Source organism: Gymnoscopelus microlampas, assembly GCF_963454915.1.
Source record: "Gymnoscopelus microlampas genome assembly, chromosome: 18".
NCBI classification, from domain to species: domain Eukaryota; kingdom Metazoa; phylum Chordata; class Actinopteri; order Myctophiformes; family Myctophidae; genus Gymnoscopelus; species Gymnoscopelus microlampas.
Window position 1 is genome coordinate 25,060,026 of NC_139955.1, and position 21,415 is coordinate 25,081,440.

The 21,415-nt window shown below is 42.1% G+C and overlaps 1 protein-coding gene across 3 annotated transcripts in view; it reads right to left on the reverse strand.

Annotated features, from left to right (window-relative positions):
* The window catches only part of ahnak (AHNAK nucleoprotein), a 38,104-nt gene extending 19,514 nt beyond the window's left edge, over positions 1–18,590 (reverse strand). For all 3 annotated transcript variants that reach the window (XM_084041989.1, XM_084041988.1, XM_084041987.1), the window contains exons 1-5: positions 18,322–18,590; positions 9,468–9,532; positions 784–847; positions 452–608; positions 63–313 (exon numbers count right to left, since the gene is read on the reverse strand). In XM_084041989.1, coding sequence (XP_083898115.1) covers positions 63–313; positions 452–608 — 408 coding nt within the window. In that variant the 5' untranslated portion in view covers positions 784–847; positions 9,468–9,532; positions 18,322–18,590. The remainder of the gene's footprint in view (positions 1–62; positions 314–451; positions 609–783; positions 848–9,467; positions 9,533–18,321) is intronic.
* Between the last annotated feature and the right edge of the window lie 2,825 nt (positions 18,591–21,415).

The following is a 21,415-nucleotide window of genomic DNA, read 5'->3' on the forward strand; positions in this document are numbered from 1 at the left end:
AAAGCTGCTGTAGCTTATGCATGTAGATTTCCCTCAAAAGATACGGTGAAAAATTAACTCACAAGGAGGATGTCTGGACTGGCGCTTCCCAACCGGCTCTTCCCTTCCCATGTCAGTGTGCCCATAGGCGAGCGACATGGCGTGCTCAAGGGCGAGCGACATGGCGTGCCAATGGGTGAGCGGCCAGGGGACTTGTCTCCTCTGTTCTGTAGTTTCAGCCCGACCTTGTGGCGGTTCAGTGTTTTCAGGAGGTCAGCTGTTTCTTCTGAGCTCATGTTGTCAAAGTAGATGGTGGCGCCCACGATTTGGTCACCTGTGAATGGCAGATGAGCCAGAAAGCAACAAAGCAAGTTGAGAAGGCTGTGGTTCCGTGGGTAGTGGTTCCGTAGGAGCCTTGATCAAGCAGTCATACCACAGCATTGATAAGTGATAAAGATCAAAGATCAGATACCTTCATATACTTTTCCAGATCGTGCTGCAGGTGACTCGCCTTTAACCTCTTTGACAAAGATTTCTCCCTCGCCTGACCGCTCAATGGTTAGGCCAGTTTTGTCTGTACCCTCCCAGTCTGGGAAGAGCACTTCCCTGGTTTCTTCCTCTTCAGCCATCTGGAAAATTAAGGAAGAGAGAGAAAGAAGGAGGGAGTGGATGGAGGGAGAAGGAGAAAGGGAAAGAAATGTCAGGACTGCTATATCTATCATTTGAAAACACATTCATAATATAAGAAATTACACCTGGTCAATATATACATGCTGTAATGTATGTGAAAAAATTAGTTTATACCTTGTGTTTTTTGCTTTGCTATCCTTGAGTCCTGGTGTGATTGATAGAAACTGCCTCGGTTTTCCTGCAGAAATAGAGAACAAGATCATGAATCTTAAAGTGTGACAACAACACATGACTACACTTAATTTACACTTACTTGAAATAAATGGTAGAATGTGCTTCCTTTAAATCATTAAGCCACGTGACTAGGCTGTCACAATTACTACATAATTGCCTAATCGCAATTATGATTTAATCACAATTATTTTTGCACCGTCATAATCGTTTCCATGTTGAGAAAGGTTCCAACATGTTGAATTATTTGTTTTAAATAGTGGAAACAGCAGATTTACAAGCTCATAACGCGTCGCGATGAGAGCCTTTGTGAGCTTGTAGATCAGCCATTTCCTCTATTTTGTAGTATTTTTGTAGTATCAAATATAAAATATGCCGTATTTTGGCCATAATACTTTATACATTTTGATTATTGCTGTCATTGTCAATCATTTCTTTGTGTATTATACGTTTTTGTCATATCTGCTCCCCCCTTTAAATCCTAAAAGCCACACAATTAAATCGTTAATCGCAATTATATATATATATATATATTATATATAGGCTATATATATATTATAATCGTGACAGCCCTACATGTGACATATTTGCATGGGAGGTCATGTGAAATATTCCAATATGTAAAGCAACCAGTAATTCTTGCTTGTATGATTCAATAATGAACACTAGATGGCAGCAAAACCCAGAAAGAGACAAGTCTATGTTCTCTAGTTCCCTGTTACTAAATTGCTACCTCCCTCTCTCCTCTTTGCACTCCATGTTGTGGAAATTTGGTTAGAGTGAGACCACACCCTGCCCTGAGGAAGGCAGCCTGATCCTGCGCCTACACCTCTGCTCCAATGTCAATACAGAGAACAATGATGGTTGAAGCTGCCTTTCTTTCTGGAGGCACACATGCACATAAAAACTGGCTGACACCACACATGCATCAATGCAAAAACCCTTACACATGCACGCGCATGTGCGCGCGCACACGCACGCGCGCACACACGCACACACACACACACACACACACACACACACACACACACACACACACACACACACACACACACACACACACACACACACACACACACACACACACACACACACACACACACACACACACACACACACACGCACACACAACACAGTATGGTCAGATCAGCACTGTCATACACAGACATAAACGTGCACCCACACATGTGCAGGCACCAACCAGCAAGCCTAGTGGTGTACACAGACACTAGCCTGCAGGCATGATGACTATTGGTGACATATTTTCCTGGTTGCAATTTTAACCACTATGGTTACATGAAGTAGGGTACCTTAAATGTGTGTGAGCTTATGACAGATAATATCATGCTAAAGAACCATTTAGGAAATATTAATGGTATTCCTTAATGGATTCTTTTGATTACACTGTTTTCAACCATGAGGTGAAAAACATGTTAATGTTGTCATAACAAACGCCACCTTTTTTTAGACTCACAAAATTCAATGAGCAAGAATGAATAGTTTGTATGTTAGCTTACATCAAGACACAGACTTGCATGAACTTTCAGAATTGCTGTATCCATGTGCACTGTAACCACAAAACATGATGGAAACATTTACTAGCAACACAGCAACGGCAAAGTTTGTTTACATCTTTTCCCTGTGCCCGAGTGACTCCTGCCTCTTCAAACATGCTGACTACTGTAGTCCTACGCACTCTCCTCTTTGGAACAGACAACCCATTGTTTCATTAATACCAACCTCTGCACAACCCACCCCTGCAATTACATAGGCCTGTCTGAGCCACTGCCCTATACCTAGCCAGATAGTTTGCATGATTTCATGCTTTGGCGCACCGGTGTTTCAGCTTCCACACACGGTCAAGTCTGGCGCGTTAATTGAACTCTTAAGAGTGTAAAAACTGACCCTCTGGTCCATCTGGACACCCCTGGAGTTCAATTAACATGACAGATTTGCGTAGGACTGTAGGTAACACTAAATGACAGTGAGGGAAACAGGGACGGGGTATGTATATATATATATATATATATATACTGACTATTTTGTATACTAAATAGTCAGTGAATATACATGTTTTATATGTCCAATGGGATGCAGGGTGTGCTTTCAGCATTTAAACATTTACCTAAACTGATCAGCGATCAACAGTAGAATCATTTTGATTCTGGGTGAGTCTTATCCAATCATTGCTATACAACCATTCAGCCGATTTCACTGCATTGTCCAGTTGACGCTAATCAACCAATATACAGTAGATGGAAAAGTTTATCAACAGGATAGAACAAAAGAAACAGGATGTGAGTCACAGCGATGACTGATTGTCTGTTTTCATGAGGTTACCATGGCAACCAAAGTCCAACCAGAGCTTCATTCCTTTACAGGAATTCTGTGAGTTTGATCGCTCTGTGCTTCAATAGAATGTAGCAAGAGACCATTTCTGAGTGGCCAGTCACAACATGAAGCAACGGTATATTCCTTGTTTTTGTAGAACCTAAGGTCTACTTGAGTGGGGGAGACATTTTTACCTTTATACGGAGTAACAACTTAAACCCTCTAGAACACTGTTTCCCAAACAGTGGGTCGGGACCAATGTTTGGGTCGCAGACCAATTTCTATGGGTTGTAAGTAAATATCTCCTTTTTTCTGTTTCCTACATTTAAAAAATACATATTATTTAGAAAGATTTTTTTTTAAATCACAACTTTTCATCAATTAAAAATAATTCCAAATGTTTTCAACAGTATTTCATAAATAAAATGAAAACATCTAATAATTTCCTTAAATAAATACAAAGATAGTTTAAGAAGTAGTGAAAATAGCAGATCTGCAAGCTCACAACGCGGTGTGAGGCGTTGTGAGCTTGTAGATCTGCTATTTTCACTAGTTTGGGTCCTGGGAAAACGTCTAATTTCTCTGTTGGATCTTGAGCTAAAACGTTTGGGAACCACTGCTCCAGAAGACTTTCTAAACTGGACCTGAGTTGGCTCTCTGCTGGGACTACACCAAATATCTTTGGGGAGGTAATGTTCCCCGGAGAATATGGATGCTGGGGTTCAAATGGTTAACATGTTATTCAAGTGAATAACATGTTATTAACATGTTACACTTAAAAATGATGTCACATGAATTTGAATGTGCTCATGACAAACTGCTTTGACCACGCTCTGACCTGTCTGTGCTTCCAGTTGAGACCGGAATGTTGTGGTTAAGATGAGCAGCCATGTGATTAGAGACACTAATTCATAATGTGTGTATAATGACTTCGGAAGAGCAATAAAAAAAAAGAGCTTTGTGGTGGTGTAACATATTGTCTCTTTGCCTCTGGCATCAACCAAAGATCTTATCTCTGATCATGGCATGCAGCCTTACAGCTCGAGTCGAGCTTGACTGACAGTTATTTTTTTTTTAAAAGGGAAAAAAGAAAAAGGCCCCTCAGTTCATAAGAAGGAAGTGTGGTCAGACGTCACTTTCTGACATATTCCCCCCAGTTTTCCTTTTCACTCTATTTGCTCTGTGTTGCAGACATATCCTTCGTAGAATGCAGCTCAGGGAAGCGATAATGTCTGAATAGCTCGCCGCCTTTTTCTGTCATTGGAATGTCCCATTTTTGCACCCCTATAAATAACATAATTGCCCCAGTAATCCACCAGAGTGAGGGGTGAAGGTGAGCCCCGCCCCCATTCAGATAGTCAAGACATTTGTTGGCTATTGTGGTAACAGGCTCTGCCATGCTGCTCAGCCAGATAACGGCACGCTGAGAGCAGGGGGAACCAGAGGAAAACGATAAAGAAACAGCTGCTTAAAAGGGATCAGTGCTATGTGCCACTAGCCACCAGGCCACCCGACACTCTCGCCACACTCCCATTGCACATTGTGTCATTTTAATCAAACAAGGGAAGGGGAGAAAAGATGACACGAGCATGTGATGTGTCAATGGAGCTGTGGAAATATGAAACCACACACCTTAAATCTTGATTCCAGAAGAGAGATGGATTTGTGTACTGTACGTGTGCACACATTTCAGAACGAAACAAGCCTTGGAATGTTTACCAATCCCACAACCTATCTCTGCCCTAGAGCCAGTGTGGTTTTTATGCAGTTTTAATCTTGTGCCAGTTTTCCATCTTCTAAAAGCTATGTCAACATGCCTTACATCCGTTCTCAGGTTGTTTATCAAACATTTCCTTGGTGGGCCCTCTACGGTAGCAATTGTTGGATTTACTATAAGCTTCATAATAGAGATACTCAGGAGTTGTACATTCTTTGGTAGATTTATACACCTATGACACACTGATAGAGACTGGAATATAATACACTCCTAAAAAGAGGAGAGACCCTGTAGATGTCTAGATGATCAACTGATCATTCTGTACTTTGCTTTCATATTAAACAGAGAAACAAAATACACCAAATTCAGAATACATTTTCATTTCAGTGTAGCAAATCCCTGTGTCAAGAACAGGGAACTCCATAATTTGATGCGGATCATGGTCATGGTGAAAATAATGTGAGACAGACATAAACTTTGATGGGCCCCATTATACGGGCAAGTTAGGGTGCTAAAGACACATCAATAAGCAGCTACTTTGGAATGCCATGTAAATAGCAAACTGGTATCCCTAGCTGTTTGAGCCATATCCAAGGGCACATTACAAGGCACAAGCCAATTAACACGAGTCAATAAATAGACCATGGTCATGCGTGATTGGGAATATTGCAAAATGCATGTAATGCCTTGAGGTAATATGAAGCTTGTCTCAAAAATAGCCTATGGGTAACTTCCAGGGCTGAATGACATGGTCTAGGACCATTGGCTGCAAATTGCATAGGCACACAGACAGCAGACAACAACACACAAGATATGTATGGTGTTTATGCCAAAGATGACACCATCAACTGGCTGGAAGCTACACACAAACATCTCTCTTTCTGTCAGAGTGTCTGTTGGTCACTCCCTCTAATATAGCGTGCATTTGTGCAATAACGCTGTGCAAAATAACACCTTGGAGGATATTACTTTAGCAACCCAATCAGCAGCGGTGAAGACCCAGCTTTTATCTGATTAGCTCATGATGATTGAGAAGATTGGGATGGAGACACTGCCAGTAACAATGCAATATGGGCCCCTTCGGATTGAGGCCTGGACACATAGAGACAACAACAGGTGGCACATTTTTTTATGATGTTAATTTCCCTGGTGTCCTTATTCTGGGCATGTCATTATAGGCAGACATTTTCAAAATAATTCAAACTTTTCCCCAAATGTTCAAACATTTTCAAAGAATTTCAAAAATACTGAATATAGTCGATATACAAAACACTGTGAGCTTGTAGAAGGGCTAATTTGGGCATATTCGCCTTGTTGTGCTACACTGTCGTACAAAGTATAAAATATGGCTTATGTGGTTACGGACGATTAATGCTTAGGTGACAATGTGTCCTGCATGTCACGTTGTCAACACGTTGTCAATGAAGCATAAATTAAGCTTTAGAGTGGCTTGGATGTTCCACCATTCCCTCTGCTTCTGTAGCGTATCGCTGCTCCCTAGAACTCTACCACTATGAGGGCCTTGGTGAAAATGAACCGTTAACTCTCAAACAAGGAGCATTGTTATTGTTGGCACCAACAGGTATTTACAAAAGCCCAGGCTCACAGAGGGAGGGCAAATCCAGCAGTTTGTGTGTTCTCATCAACTCCCTGTGAGCAAGGGAGGAAAAACCACTTTGTTATTCTACTCTCCATCCTGAACATGAAGAGGATGACCTGAGGCCACGCCCAGTGCCCTCTATCTCTGAGCTATCTCTATCTGTCTTTGTTACTTCTTCTCCATCAATCTCTCTGTCCCCAAGTCTCTCAAACCACCAAACTTTCTATAGATTATGATTTGTACGCGCACGCACACGCACACACGCACACACACACACACACACACACACACACACACACACACACACACACACACACACACACACACTTATATGATTATAGATAGATAGATAGATCTAATTCTATTCATAAATCAGCCCAATCAGCCCCATAACAGTTCACTAGATTCTAGAGCAGGGGTCTTCAACGTTTTCAGGCCAAGGACCCCCTAGCTGAGAGAGAGATGAAGCAGGGACCCCCTCTATATTGTATAACATTGTGTTTCAGATTAAACTTTTTTTGTTTACTTGGTCTGCTCTTTTTTTCCCTCTACGCCTATACCTCTTTGCCAAAAATAGCAGATCTACAAGCTCACAACGCCTCGCAGCGCGAGGCGTTGTGAGCTTGTAGATCGGCTATTTTTTAAGTTCTCCTCAGAAAAGAGATGCTAGGGTTCAAGTGGTTCAGGTAAAAAAAATAATCATATCACCCAAAGATTTGGCGGACCCCCTGTAGTAACTCTGAGGACCCCCTAGGGGTCCCGGACCCCCTGTTGAAGACCCCTGTTCTAGAGTGAACTGTTGGCTGTCCTTGTTCTCATAGGTTTGGCTTGTTCCTGGCAGCGAGTGGGGCAGAGGCTGGAGAGCACCGGGTGAGAGGGAAGGAAGGAAATCAAAGGGATGGAAAGAGGCAGAGGTGGGGAGCATATGAGATGCAGAAGAGGTAGGGGATATGGAAATGAAAAAAAAAAAAGAAAAAGAACTCTGAGAGAAAGGGAAAGTGGGAGAGGGCTACAGTTCCTGTAGAATGTAGGACTACGAGTGGTAACGGAGAAAGAAAACATCCAAGGAGAAATCAAAATACAGCACCCTGCACAGAGAACCCCAGAGGCTCACAACAACGTATAAAACAATGGGAAAGTGAAGATAGTATAAGATATCCTTTTAAAGGGATAGTTCACCCAATACATTTCTTATTTTCCATCAATTACACACCCCATGAAGCCTCGAATTCATGGAGTTTTTTTTTGTTGCTTTTGCCGCATTCCTAAGCCAATAATTTGTTGACCAGCGGAAAGATGCTAATGTCTCCGGTAGGAGACTCAAGGTTGACACTTTGTGTCTCCTACCGGAGCCGCCACCATCAAGTCATCAGTCATCAAATTATTGGCTTTGACAAAAACAAAAAAATCCCCATGAATTGAAGTCTCCATGGTGTGTGTAATTGATTGAAAAAAAGTCATTTCGGGGGTGAACTATCCCTTTAACTTGTGTCACATTAAGTGGTTTCCGACCCCAATGTGTATTCATTCTGCATCGGCTACAGTAACTATCAATGGCGGAAACAGCAATAGCAAGACATGAGAAGAATGAAAAATGGCCTCAAAAGAGAAACCTGTCAACAGTACCAAGCTTGCTATATATGCATTGAGCCACAACATATTTATCAGGGAAGAGAGAGCTGAAAAACTGTAATAGCCCAAAGCAAAATCATATGATCAGATATGGATAGCAGTGTAAACAGCGGTTTGTTCATAGGATCATAAGACATACAGGCAGTCTGTGACTCAAAACAGAGGCCAAATCCATGAAAACAAATCCATTCTTTCTTTCTCATTCACTTTGCCATAATAGAGAGAGAGAGAGAGAGAGAGAGAGAGAGAGAGAGAGAGAGAGAGAGAGAGAGAGAGAGAGAGAGAGAGAGAGAGAGAGAGAGAGAGAGAGAGAGAGAGAGAGAGAGAGAGAGAGAGAGAGAGAGAGAGAGAGAGAGAGAGAGAGAGAGAGAGAGAGAGAGAGAGAGAGCGAGAGAGAGAGAGAGAGAGAGAGAGAGAGAGAGAGAGAGAGAGAGAGAGAGAGAGAGAGAGAGAGAGAGAGTCATTCCTCAGGACATACGCCCCATAATCAGATCAGTGCACATCAAAATCTGAGTTGGAGAGCCATGCAAAACTAGATTTGGGCACAGAAGCCTAAGGAAGGAAGGGAGTACGATGGAAGGAATGAGAGATGATCTCCTCTATCTGTCATCTTATATTGTGGTCTGGTATGTGGTGAGAGAGAGAAAAACTGCCGGGGGCAGCGGGGTAGTGGTAGTGGTGGTGGTGGTGTTGGTTGGTGGGGTGGGGTGGGATCATGAGGACAGCCAGCCAGACAAAAGATTCTCTTAACTAGCCTGCAACCACAGATCATTTCTGGATACGCCTCCCCACTTTTGGTCTGTCAGTGGCCTACAAGGGCTGCATACGGTTTGGTTTGGGGTGTCTGTTGTCCTACTGTAGTAGATATTCCCTCCTCTCACAAATAAAATAACTAAATCTTCTGCAGCTGCCAGCAACAAACAGTTAAACAGTGTGAGTTTTGGCGGGCTTCTGACATGGGGTGTGAGGCGGGGGGGCGCGAGCGCGCGTGCGCGCGGGGGGGGGTGTTCGAGTGGAACAGGTGGCTGAGCCGTAGTGGGATGGGGGTGGAGGTGAGCTGAAGCAGCCGAGTGTCAGGTTTCCACAAGGCAACCCTTTCACAGCTGAATGGTGGCATGACCTTCCAGGTTCAAAAGAGGCTTCGCAACAAACATTCCAAAAGCGTTTTGGAGTCTGGCATCGGAGCAGCTTGGGTTCGGTTCGAAAGCCATACAAGAGATAGTTGTTCTGAGGTGACCCTGTCTAGTAGATAGCCTGGAAAAATCTATGTTTTGCCTCCCTTAAGAGAAATGCCTTTTGTCGTGATGCCATTATCACTGAGGGATGTGTTTGCAATTGGATACTTACTGCAGATTGCTCAAGCAAGGCCAAGGGCTCTCAGTGTAAGGCTTTGGTTCTTGTCTTCTTTATTTCTGTTGATGAAGAAAGAAGAAAAAAAGAAATTGGGATTAGTTACGGAGATTGACAATTCATTTGAATGAAAATAAACATGAGAATTTAAATCTTATTTTCTAGAATTCATGTGGTTCTTATTATCTTATGTTAATAAAAACTAAATCGAATTTCTTTCATTCTTGTCCAGCTCCTGCTGATTCCAGGCACATCCACTGTCTCAGTCACTTGTCAAAGAGATAAAGAGACGCATTCCTTTGATAAGAGCCAAGCTTGCACTGAGAGGAATGACCGCAAATCACACACATACAAATTTCACTTTAGTTTTATGTTTACATGCCTCTTGGTGGAACCTCACCTTCAATGGAATACATTGATCAGTCAAATTCCTCAGATTGTTTAATGATTACCCTATGAGTATGTATGGTGCAGGCAGGTAATTATGCAAAACTCTCCCTAAAAGTAAATACATTAAGCTAGTGGTGGAAGTATGCCCCAACAGAGTGGCTTTCAGCTCAACTGAATAAGACATGTCTTTAGCTGACACAAACTTGATGGGAGGCAGTGTAGTCCAAGGGAATTCAAGATTCTCAGTTGAAACTCTGAAGGGTTCTTTTAAAGAAACACAACCAATTTTCATTTTCTGGTGGTTTAGACAGGAATGCAACGTCTAAACAGGGCAGCAGACTGAAATGTAGCCTAGTTTCATTTACGGGGTGAGTGATGATCGACAGGCTAGATGTGGAATATGGAGCCACCATGCCATTACAATCATACCACTGGAACTACTCACACGCAGACCATTCCACACAACAAAGATGCAGGGCACAGGTCACCTCCTTGCCTCTACTGTGGCCAAACCAAGACAGCCGCAAACTCGAAAATATCAGATCTTGTTCATTTGAAATTATGGGTTAGGGACTTCCAGGAGAGAACAACAACACAGGGCAATGTTGCTAAAATATTGTTCTTTTTCTATACACAAAGCTCTGCTAGAGACAGAAACAAAGGGTTCACCTTGTTTTACAGAACAATATCTGTAATTACACAGAGTAGTGTCCCTCCGAGGGATGTAGATTTATAGGTCTGCTAATCTTGAGGCTAACCTCAGCAAGTGCAACATGTTAAGTGGAGACCAAATGAATTGAGATAAATGCTTGGAAACCAACATGTCCAAAATTATGTAACTATTTAAGGCATGGTTACAGCATCAGCCACACATCATACTCTACATATTACAACTGATTTGAGGTATTTCAAATGTAAATACATCCACAGTGGCACAATCTGCACCTAGAGATGTTTGGAGGGTCATTTATCTTCATATAAATACGGTAGCTTTATAACACTGATAAATGAAGTCATAAAAGTGCATATAAACTTGTGTTTGATGACTACTACTCTGATTTTAAATATTGGCATACTTTGGACTGCTTTAAAAGTCGAGGTTCTAGGTTTTATGCCAAGTTCATCTAGTCTCACGTCTACTCTCCCAAAAACCTTAAGGGGATTTTCGCTAGGGGCACATTATGAAACAAAGACTCCTCTTCCAAAGTCCCAAGAGCAACAAAACCAGACTTTAGGTATGTATCGACAGGCATCTGCCAGTGGGAACATGTCTAATGTATAAATTCTTCTCTGACAGGTTTTCAAACCTAGTCATTACTCCCTGCCACCGTTGTCCAATAGCTTAACTTCTCATTACTTGAAAGAAAATGAGGTCAAATAACTATGTTTGTGGTACTCAGCAATCATTTTCCACTTCTCCTCTCAACAATAAACATTGTTATTTTAGAGCGGAAGCGAAAGTGAGTTTGTCCATCTATGCATTGTTGCGTTAATTAGTTTGTGCTTACCTGCTGAAGCTGTAGTGCACAAACCAAGCATTTCACTCATACATGTTGTAAGTGTAGAGCCGGTGGTTTATTAACTGAGTATCAGAGACGGGATCCTCTCATTTCACACTGCGATAAGTTATTTCAAACCACCATTCAAGCCTGTCATCGCAAACCTCCCCCTATCTTACCATTGTATTGTGTGACTAATTTTCTCATTGGAACAGGGCCCTTACTGAAATAGATGGGACACAGCGATGATAAATGCCAGCCAATGTGTGGCCGTCTCTGTGTTTGCGTACGGGGACTCGTCCGACTCGTACGATAGCAGCTGTGCACACTTTTTAGACAACACAGTCTTGGTTTATGTATGTCAGGGGGGTGGGGGGATGGGGGACATAAAGTGAATGCTACGCAGACTTTTGGAAGAATTTGTGAGAAGTGAGTTTGCATCATTGGCTGATGTGTATTTGCATGTCATGAGGCGATGCTCATGACATGTTTTTGCAAGATGTGTTGAGGCATGACAGACTGAAGGGATGGATCCCCTGCATGATTTGTGGAGTGCCACTCCCCTCCCTATTGACTAATACTGCTGTCTTGTTTACATAATGACTCATATCATATCATATTTGTAACTGAGAATCAAACAGGGATCTGTTAAAACTGTGAGGATTAGTATTGCAATGGCAAATAATTGTTCCATAATACTTGTTGCAGATGTAATGCCCATATCTGGGCAAAGAGGATTATGGCTAAATCAAAAGGTAAACAACATGCCTCCCACGATTGTCAGTTACATTTTCAATGTCATAATTGGACCTAAAACACATACTGTACAGTGACACACAATTTCACAGTAAAATGTGCTCAGCAAGTTTTGGGTCGAAGCACACAAAGCACATATGCGATGTTGTTGAATGGTGGAAATGCTGCGCCACAGTCCACAAGGTAAACCATATCGCTCTCCCCTTGCTCTGCTTGCTGAGGGAGCAGCTCTCCGTAGAGCCCCACCCAGGCCTCCAGTCACACACATTCCTTGATAGAGCCGTCAGGCCAGCTGGAAGGGAGCCCGGCCTCTCCCCACGGTGACTAACTGTAAAAAAATGTCCTCTCTCTGGCTCTCTGAGGCTGACTTCTGCTCCGGTCTGTGCCGACCACCCCACGCTATGCCTCTCTGCCCACCGCCCGTCACCAGACCACTCTATGCTCCCAACCCCAGAACTCTGCTCAAACAAACACACACACCGAATTCAGCAACGGGTAGACACTCATAATAACATACACACTGACACGCACACCGAGCATGTCGACACAGGGTCTAGCCAAACAGGATCCCCTTTCATGCCCAAGGCTTTAGCAATCATCTTCATCATCATAGTCATGGGGATAGCTCCATCTTTGAATCTGATGATAAATGTACAATGCCCCACCCAAGTCTACTACGTATATCCCAATTTCACTACCACTCCAGTCCGCATCCCACCTCTGATATTGATCGCATACACTGCACTGTATTATTATCACGTTGTGCTTTGGTACATAGTAATATCTTCATTTTTGTGACGATACCTAGTCAAATGAAAGTAAAATAAATACACAATTTAACTCTATGAGTTGAACCCAAATGGATTTGGGTGTGTAGGTCAATGAGAAATTGTGATTAAATGAACCTTAAATCAATCCATCTAGTTGATTGGTTCAAATTGAACTGACTGAGTGAAGAGAAGACCGGAGCAGTGTGATGATGATTAACCCATTAAGACCTGAGGCCGATTCTACAAATGCCTTCTAAATCAGTAGTTCTCACACTTTTTCGTAATTCAAAAACACTTTCAAGATTTTTCAAAAATGTAAAAAAACAGTAGACGTACAAGTTATCACACTACAAGTTGTCACTTTGTGCCGCAGCGCGGCTATTTTTGAATACGCTAAAATCAAAAATGACACAGATGCTTTCCCGGTTTTAACGGGTTAAATCAAACCCGTTAGTGACAAGGGCACTGTAGTGGTAGTGGTGAGTGATAAGATTTGATTATGAGCAAATAAAGAGGCTCGTTCAGTGCAGGGAGAGAAGAAGAGGGGAAGAAGAGGGCAAAAGTAAGCAATGAGTTGAGACCAAATCAGACTTGTTATCAAAACAGAATAGCCTCTCTGTTCCTCTCCCCATTGTTGTGTGTGTGTGTGTGTGTGTGTGTGTGTGTGTGTGTGTGTGTGTGTGTGTGTGTGTGTGTGTGTGTGTGTGTGTGTGTGTGTGTGTGTGTGTGTGTGTGTGTGTGTGTGTGTGTGTGTGTGTGTGTGTGTGTGTGTGTGTGTGTGTACAACACACACGAGAGTCAGGATACCGAGAGACAAGGGCAGTGGGCCTCTGGTATAGGGCTCGCGCTTGCCTGAGAAACGTAGATAGGACATGCATGCGTGACACATATGAAAGGAATGAACGTCAAAATAAATGGTTCCGTTCTATGCTCTGTAGTCCACAGAGCCCTAACCAAACCACAAGTCCTGCTCAAGACCAAAGCCTGCCCACTGACGCCAACTCAGCCTGCTGCTGATTAAACCATTGTGACTTTGGCAGGAGCCAGCGTGCACAAAATGGAAGAAACAGAAGAAAAGTCATTTAAAAGCCTCTTCTCTCAGTTTTAAAAACATCACAAACAAGAGCAGGGCTGTATCAACTATGTACATCCACTATATGTCTCACTTTTCAACATGCAGAACATTGAGCATTGCCCTTAAGGTTCATTAGTGCATATAAGTAAAAAGACAGGGGGGGAATCCTGTCATAGTAACTGGATACATAAAAAATTAAGACATTTTCATAAGGGAACAAGAACTTTAGGTATGGCTGGGATTATGAAATGACGCAGGCCTGTGCCTTGGGACAATTTCAGAGCCAGGAACATTGAGCAACTAAGTATGGGGTAAATCGGGATGAAGGGAGGTGAGACTGCTTTTTGGCTGCAAAGCGGTGGAGACAACAGAGATGAGGATGCAGATTTTCCACCCCACACACACACACACACACACACACACACACACACACACACACACACACACACACACACACACACACACACACACACACACACACACACACACACACACACACACACACACAGACCTTTAACTTTGAATTACCTCTAACTTTAAAACATCTGTCAGCTTTTGCTAAAGCCTACAAATGGCCACATTTGAACCACATAATCTTAAACAAGATCCATTAGTCAAGACAGTCGCATTGCAACCATAGCGTAGCACAAAACGCATGCGTGTTTGCTTTGCACCTTGAAGAAAGGTTCAGCCATGTATTGTGATGGAATGACATTTGATAGTCTCGAGAGCGTGTAGTACAGCAGAGTTAAATGAAATAGAGTAGAGCAGAGCAGACATTTGTGAGAAGAGCCTTCCTTGACTATCAGTTTTCAGATAAAGGAAACCAAAACAACGCAAAATGTCTTTCCAAATTTACATTCCAAGTCCTTTTGCCCTAGCACCCCATTCTAAACAAGATTCTTTACATTTCTTTCTTTTTTTCTTCTTTTTTTATGGATGCCACATGTCATTCGTTACTCAGAGAAACACAAAAAGCGGTTAGGGGCGCTGGGAGTGTTGGTTTGACGGTTAAGTGGGGGATGGGTGGCCCCATGTAGTACACCTACAGTTACGTAACGCTTATGAATATGGTTCACATAGGGGGAGAAACACCTTGAGGCAAAACAGAAAGAATCAAGAGTTTGATGGTTCTCTGGGTGTGGTTATCTTGTCTGATAAGAACCATACTTCACAGTCTCATTGAATCCCAATAACACATGCACACACGCACTTAACATGTTTCCATGTTATTACGTGACTTGCTGACTGTTGCACCATAGCCATATGAAAGACATAAGGCTCTTGGAGAGGGGTGGAAAATTTAAACAGACTGGATTGTGTGCACATGTGCGGCTAAGACCCAATAGGGATGTTGGCCATGAATTGCACTTGCCGTGTGAAGCACATGTCTCAAATCAGTTATTTCTAACTGACTAAGCTAGTGATGCTAATGATAGGCCCATATGGGGAATAGTCAAGACAGACTGAAACATTCCAAACTAGATGTATGCGCAGGGAGTGGCTGTTTGGGTGTATTCCCTCGAGAGAGAGACTTATAATCACAAACTACGTTTAGAACCTTTTTATGCCACGATGGAGAATAACAAGATGGGGGATTTAATTCTACAGTAGACTACAATCAATGCATATATACTGCAAGGTATTGGCATTGTCACTGTTGTGCTTGCGTCTGTAGTGTACATCTGAAAGTGCAATTGTTTGAGCACAGCGATCTCCAGGGAGGAACCTCAATGGGTCTGCTTGATCTACAGGATGTCCGAGGGACCAATATGGCCCCTAAATTAAACATAAAGTGAGAAAAGAAAACAAACGCTAATTTGATCGCAATCAGCTGGCTCCCACTCTCAGCTCATTCTCTTCAACCCAACTCCGTCTTTTCTTCTTCCCCTATGTCCCTCCCTCCTTCGCTTCACTCCCTTCCTCCCTCCATCCACCCCCTCAACAAGCCCATGAGGAAATGGCAGAGGAAGTGTGCTCGAGTCCGGGTTCTTTCCGTTTCACACTGGCGCGCCTGAGTAACAGTAACACCACTGCTCTCCTCCTCTCTGTTGCCAGTCAGCAGGGAAAGCTTATATGACAGCTCCAGGGGCGTGATGTGATAAATATCTTAACATGGACCAGCTAACACGCTATAACACTCATGAGGCATGTGCAAGTCTTTGAAGCAGTTGAGATGTTGTTTACCATATGGATAGGCCATGTGGGGCCAAGCCCATTGTGCCTGACATTTTGTGTACAGTGTCAGGAAACTGGTTCACTCTGATCAAATGTAAGTTGACAAGAATTAACGTTGCTTCATAGATATTGTCAGTAGGCTTAAGCAATTGAATTCTATTATGAACAGAGAACTTTGTATTAACATCACTGATAGTGTGCTGCCTTAAGATATCACAGTTTGCCTGAAGCCAATCAATTTTAGGTACAAGTACTGTCAGCTGACAAATCAAGCTTTTAGCTTAAGGTAGTATATAGAACCGGTTCTGAGGTTTGCTGTCCTACATATGTATTTTCCTGTTATATTAGCTCCTGCCCATGCCTGTGGCAAAATAACTACTACACGTAACTCTTCCCAAGTCTTCCCAACACATTACCAGTACTGTAGGTGTTACATGAACGTTTTAGAGCACCAAATTGCAGACAATCAACATAAAACCCATCCACAGTGACCATATGGCTCTACAAACAAGCAGCTTGTGTCACAATCAATCGCCTTGACTTGACAAGAGCAATTTGAGAAATGCCAGACTTTTACAGCTTTGAGGCACTCAACGTATGCATGTTGTGTGTTTCTGACAGCCTGTGGAGAAGCAGCCTCCTACTCACCACTCGGCAGAAATTACTTCAGGGTGTGGCAGGACAGAGTTGTGGAGGAAAGGCAACAAAGCACAGTGAATTTTTTTTTTTTTTATTTCAGCCCAGCTATATGTAGCCTGTATGTCTGTTCTGAACCCATAACTCTCTTCCTCGTGCCGTCTTTTTCTGTAACTTCAACAAACTCACTGAATTGACTGTGGGTTACACAATGATAGGCTACCTATATAGATGTACCTGGAAACACTACTAATTTAGATACAACGTAGGATGCAAAAATTATCTCCTTCTACTTTTAGGCAGATAAAAATGATTCATTTTCTCTGAATGTGCTGCTGAGAAGTTCTGCTTTCCCCCTCTATGCCTCAAACCTGGTTTCAATTAGCTTGTCTTTCCAAACCACTACATTCCATTACTCCCCCTCTGCCCAGCCCATCCCCCTCCCATCTCCCTCTCTCTCTCTCTCTCTCTCTCTCTCTCTCTTTCTCTCTCTCTCTCTCCCCCCCTTCTTTGCTCTCATACCCTCCCTCTTGCTCATTTTCTCCTCCCCTCCACAACCTGGCCAGAAGCCCAGGTTAAAGAAAACCAAGGTAAACTTTTTGGGGGAAATAGAGAAAAAATCTCCCAAAGTCAACACATGTCTTCTTCTTGACACAGCCACAGACAAGACAATGTATCGCCTGACCTGTACTGTAACACATTAAATACGATATAAAACGAGCCTTGATAAAAATGTGAGCATAAGTTTGTTTCTTCTCCCATGGGTGCGCTTTGCTGGGAGAATACGCAGCAGCAAAGACGGGAGGAGGAGGGAGGAGGAAAGGGAAAGGGAGAAGAGAGGAGGGGTGGAAGAATCCACACCCAAAAGTCTGTGGTTGCTTACAGTTAAGGGTAGCACCTTTACTTTTTAAAACGTCTTAGTTTCAAACACATGATGAATAATGGAAATAGCATCGGAATTAACGCGGAAAAAAAGTTAATGGGGGCATTTGATCTTGTGGCGTTTTCATAGAGAATCCTAGTCTTCTCTAGCTACGTAGCTCCTGCTGAGTTGATCCACGTTGCAGTGAAGTCACATTACAGCACGAGTGGAGAACTTTGGGACATAATTACCTCCCATTGATAATGTTCTGAATAATAGGAACATAACCTCAGGAAAACCGTTTATGTGCGCATTAAAATAATTGCCATGTGTGTCCATTCATGTGAGTGGGTACACACCCACTTCTCATCTCAAACTCTCTAAAGAACTTAACTTGAAACAATAATCACACTCATAAACCATCTAAGAATCACCACAATGATGTAGGGGGAATTTATTTTTGGCAACATTTATAAGCTGCTCAACTTCACCATAGGCATATAGGCTAATGTACAAACCTTGGCAAAGTTACTGAAATAATCATTAGTATGCTAGTATGCTTGAAACAAAGCTGGCTGCTGTTAGAAACAACACAGTGGCAATTTAGCTGAGGAATTGAACAGCAGAAACCACAATAAACATACATTTAAAAAGAAACGTGTAAAAACAAGTATAGTATATTTACCTTTGCGCAGTCTGAGCGCGAAGTCTCACACCAGCCTGAGCATCCTCAGCAGTTTGTTTCTGTCCCAGCCCAAGAAAAAGCACTTCTTTCCCAGTCTCAACTTGCAGCCCAAAAGACTCTCTCACTCCTTTAGTATTTCTCTATCAACAGAGTTTCCAGGGCGTTTTTTCTCCCTCCCTCCCCTCTTTTTTTCTCTCTCTCCTCTTCTCAGAGTGCTTTTCACTTTTTTTGTGCGTGGCTGCTAGCTCTGGGCTGAGCAGAATGGCTGGGAATGGGCAGAGCACTGGGTAGAGCTCCTGGTTGTAAGGGAGTGGTCCCTCACTTCTCTGACAAGGCCCACCCACTGTTTGTCATAAAGGGCTCCAATGACATACAACAGGAGTCATTTTTTGTACACTTTAGTTTGCTAAGTGGGCAGTCCTTTACTGCCTAGATAGCATACATGATGAACATATACATCTAAGGAGGTCCTGAAATGAAATAGTACACATCCCCATGCATTGTTTTAACAATTTGCTTTAATGATAAAAAGATATATATATATACAAACTTTCACCTGTTATTTACACCGTTTGGTCCTATATAAATAATTATTTTATTTTAATTTTAAAATATATTCAGATATTTTCAGCCCACTGCTCTGTGTACACTATATAGATGTTTTGTTTTGTCTCCTGGGGAAGTCTATTGGGCAACTCCAACGGGGTTCATGGGTCAAATATTTTATTTGACCCATGAAGACTGAGGCCGATTTTACAACTGCCTTCTAAATTATTGCATTCAAAATATTTATTTTGAAATAGTATTGCAATCAAAATTATTCAGCATTTTTCAAAAAAAAATAAGATATTTAAAAAAATGTTCAAAAATAGCAGATGTACAAACTCGCAGTATATCTGCTATTTTTTAATAGCCAACGCAAAATCTAGAATAACAGAGATGCTTTCCCGGTTTGAATCGGTTAAAGCAGTTTATATAGTAAAACAATAAACACAAGGACTTGCTGACATCACCAGCCCACCCACAAATAAGCATCCATGGTGATGGACAATCCTATAAACATATTATTACAGCGCATGCATCACAGCACACAAACCAACTCACACTTGTGATTAACAGGACGACTCAGCAGTAGGTGCTCGACTACAGATGTTTTTTAGCTGAGAACTCATCAAAAAGCAAGGAAAAGTCTGTGTTTATTTACATGGTAGATTATTCTACCACAAAGATCTCAAAGGCTCTCAAAGCTTACGGAATTGGAATGTTTGAAGAAAAGTTTCTTTAAAGAAAAGGCTAAACCTTTTTTCACAGTACAGAGTACAGACACAATTCACCTCATGGTGTGTGATAAAAATTTGGGGTAAGATTAAGAAAAAATAACCCGGTGGAGGTACGACAGACAATGGTCTGTTCTTTGTGCCGGTAGCCATGAGGTTATGCACGCGGTCGCTCTGCTTGGTCAATAGACTAATAAGTCTGGAGTAACACCAGTCTGAGGACAGTACCGTACAGATACTGACCATGACGTTCTGCACAGATACTGTACTTTACTATCATCAGTGTATTCTATTTCTCAATGACACTGTATTGTGCAGATACTGTACCGATAATAATGTTGACAGACACTGTATTGACATTATCATATTCTGTTGATACCGCAATGACAATGTGATTGATTGTATTTGTTTGTGCATAGAGCAGGATACTGTATCAGGTGTATACTGTCATTCAGTCTGTCAAAAAAGTTTCACACTGGTGGTCACAGTCCAAACCTGTGTGACGTGACTGTTCTGTGTGACGTGTTTCAGCCGGCCGGAGATAACTATTCAGTGTCAGGGTGACATTTTTCGGGTGAGATTATCTTCAAAGTGCATGAATAACAAGAAAGTGGTGCACTGCAGAGCGTATCTCCGCCAGGCCGAGTGATGTGTGGTATTGCATCAACTGTACTAGGCGTAGGCTTATATATTTTGTTAATGTGTTTTCAGATTAAGTGTTGTAATATTGAAGCATAAAGGTGTCTGCCTATGATTGTTAGAGTGACGGAACTCATACAGTCACAGAGAAAAGCCGCTGTACTGTAAAGTACTGTTATCCTTACAACATAATGTCTTTCATCCCAGCCTACTGCACTCCCCCAAAAATACCTACTGGACTCATCAGTGTTTCAGTTCCACTGGGAAGCGAACAATATTGTTGCTGTTCATACTATCAGTCTGCATCCAGACGTTATCATTGTCTGCACTAGTCCTAAAACAAGGGTGAGTCAGGCCTACCTGCAATCATGACAAGTTGGGCGTTGTCCAACACAGTTCCTGATATTAATAAGAGGGCATTGTATTTCCTCTTTGTAAACCATTTTAAGAATGAATACACAAACTCACAGGTTCACTAGATGGACATTTTATAATTTGTGGATTTAACTCAATGTGCTACTTCAATTGTAGCCTATGTGTTGTGACAGAAGAGATGAACGACAGAGACTGACTCATGCAGGGCGGTGTCTCAGACAGGTTCAGCCTGAGATTACCTTTAATCTGAGGATCAGGAAACCAAACCATACAGTTTTAGTAGAGAGGGAACAGAAAGTAGTTGACTAAATGTGATTTCTACACAGTAACATCCGGAGTGTTCATTTAATGTTGCGTAAAAGACCCTTTACAGACCTATTTTTACATTTTACACTCTCAAATGGACCACTAAATAGTAAAGTATTAAACTTTTAGAGCTGAATGGACATTCAGAAAGTGTAAAAAAAAAAATACAATACACTTTCAGAGTTTTCATTTAACTCTGAAAATTAACTCTAAGGCAGGACACTACAATAGATCATTTTAAACTCTGGAAATTCAAATATGTGGAATAAAGTGTTCCTGTGTTGTAATTTGGCATTCCCATAAACAATAAACAATATACATTTTGGAAATCGCCCCCACATTTCCCATACTCAAGGCGGTGATGTCAAGAAGGTCCACCCTGGTAAACTCACCCAAGCTCTGTATAAACAAGTACAACGATAGGCTACTTACTGTATATCATCAATATACATTTAACTGTAGAAAGGGTTCCAGAGCATTCCAAATAGACCAATAGG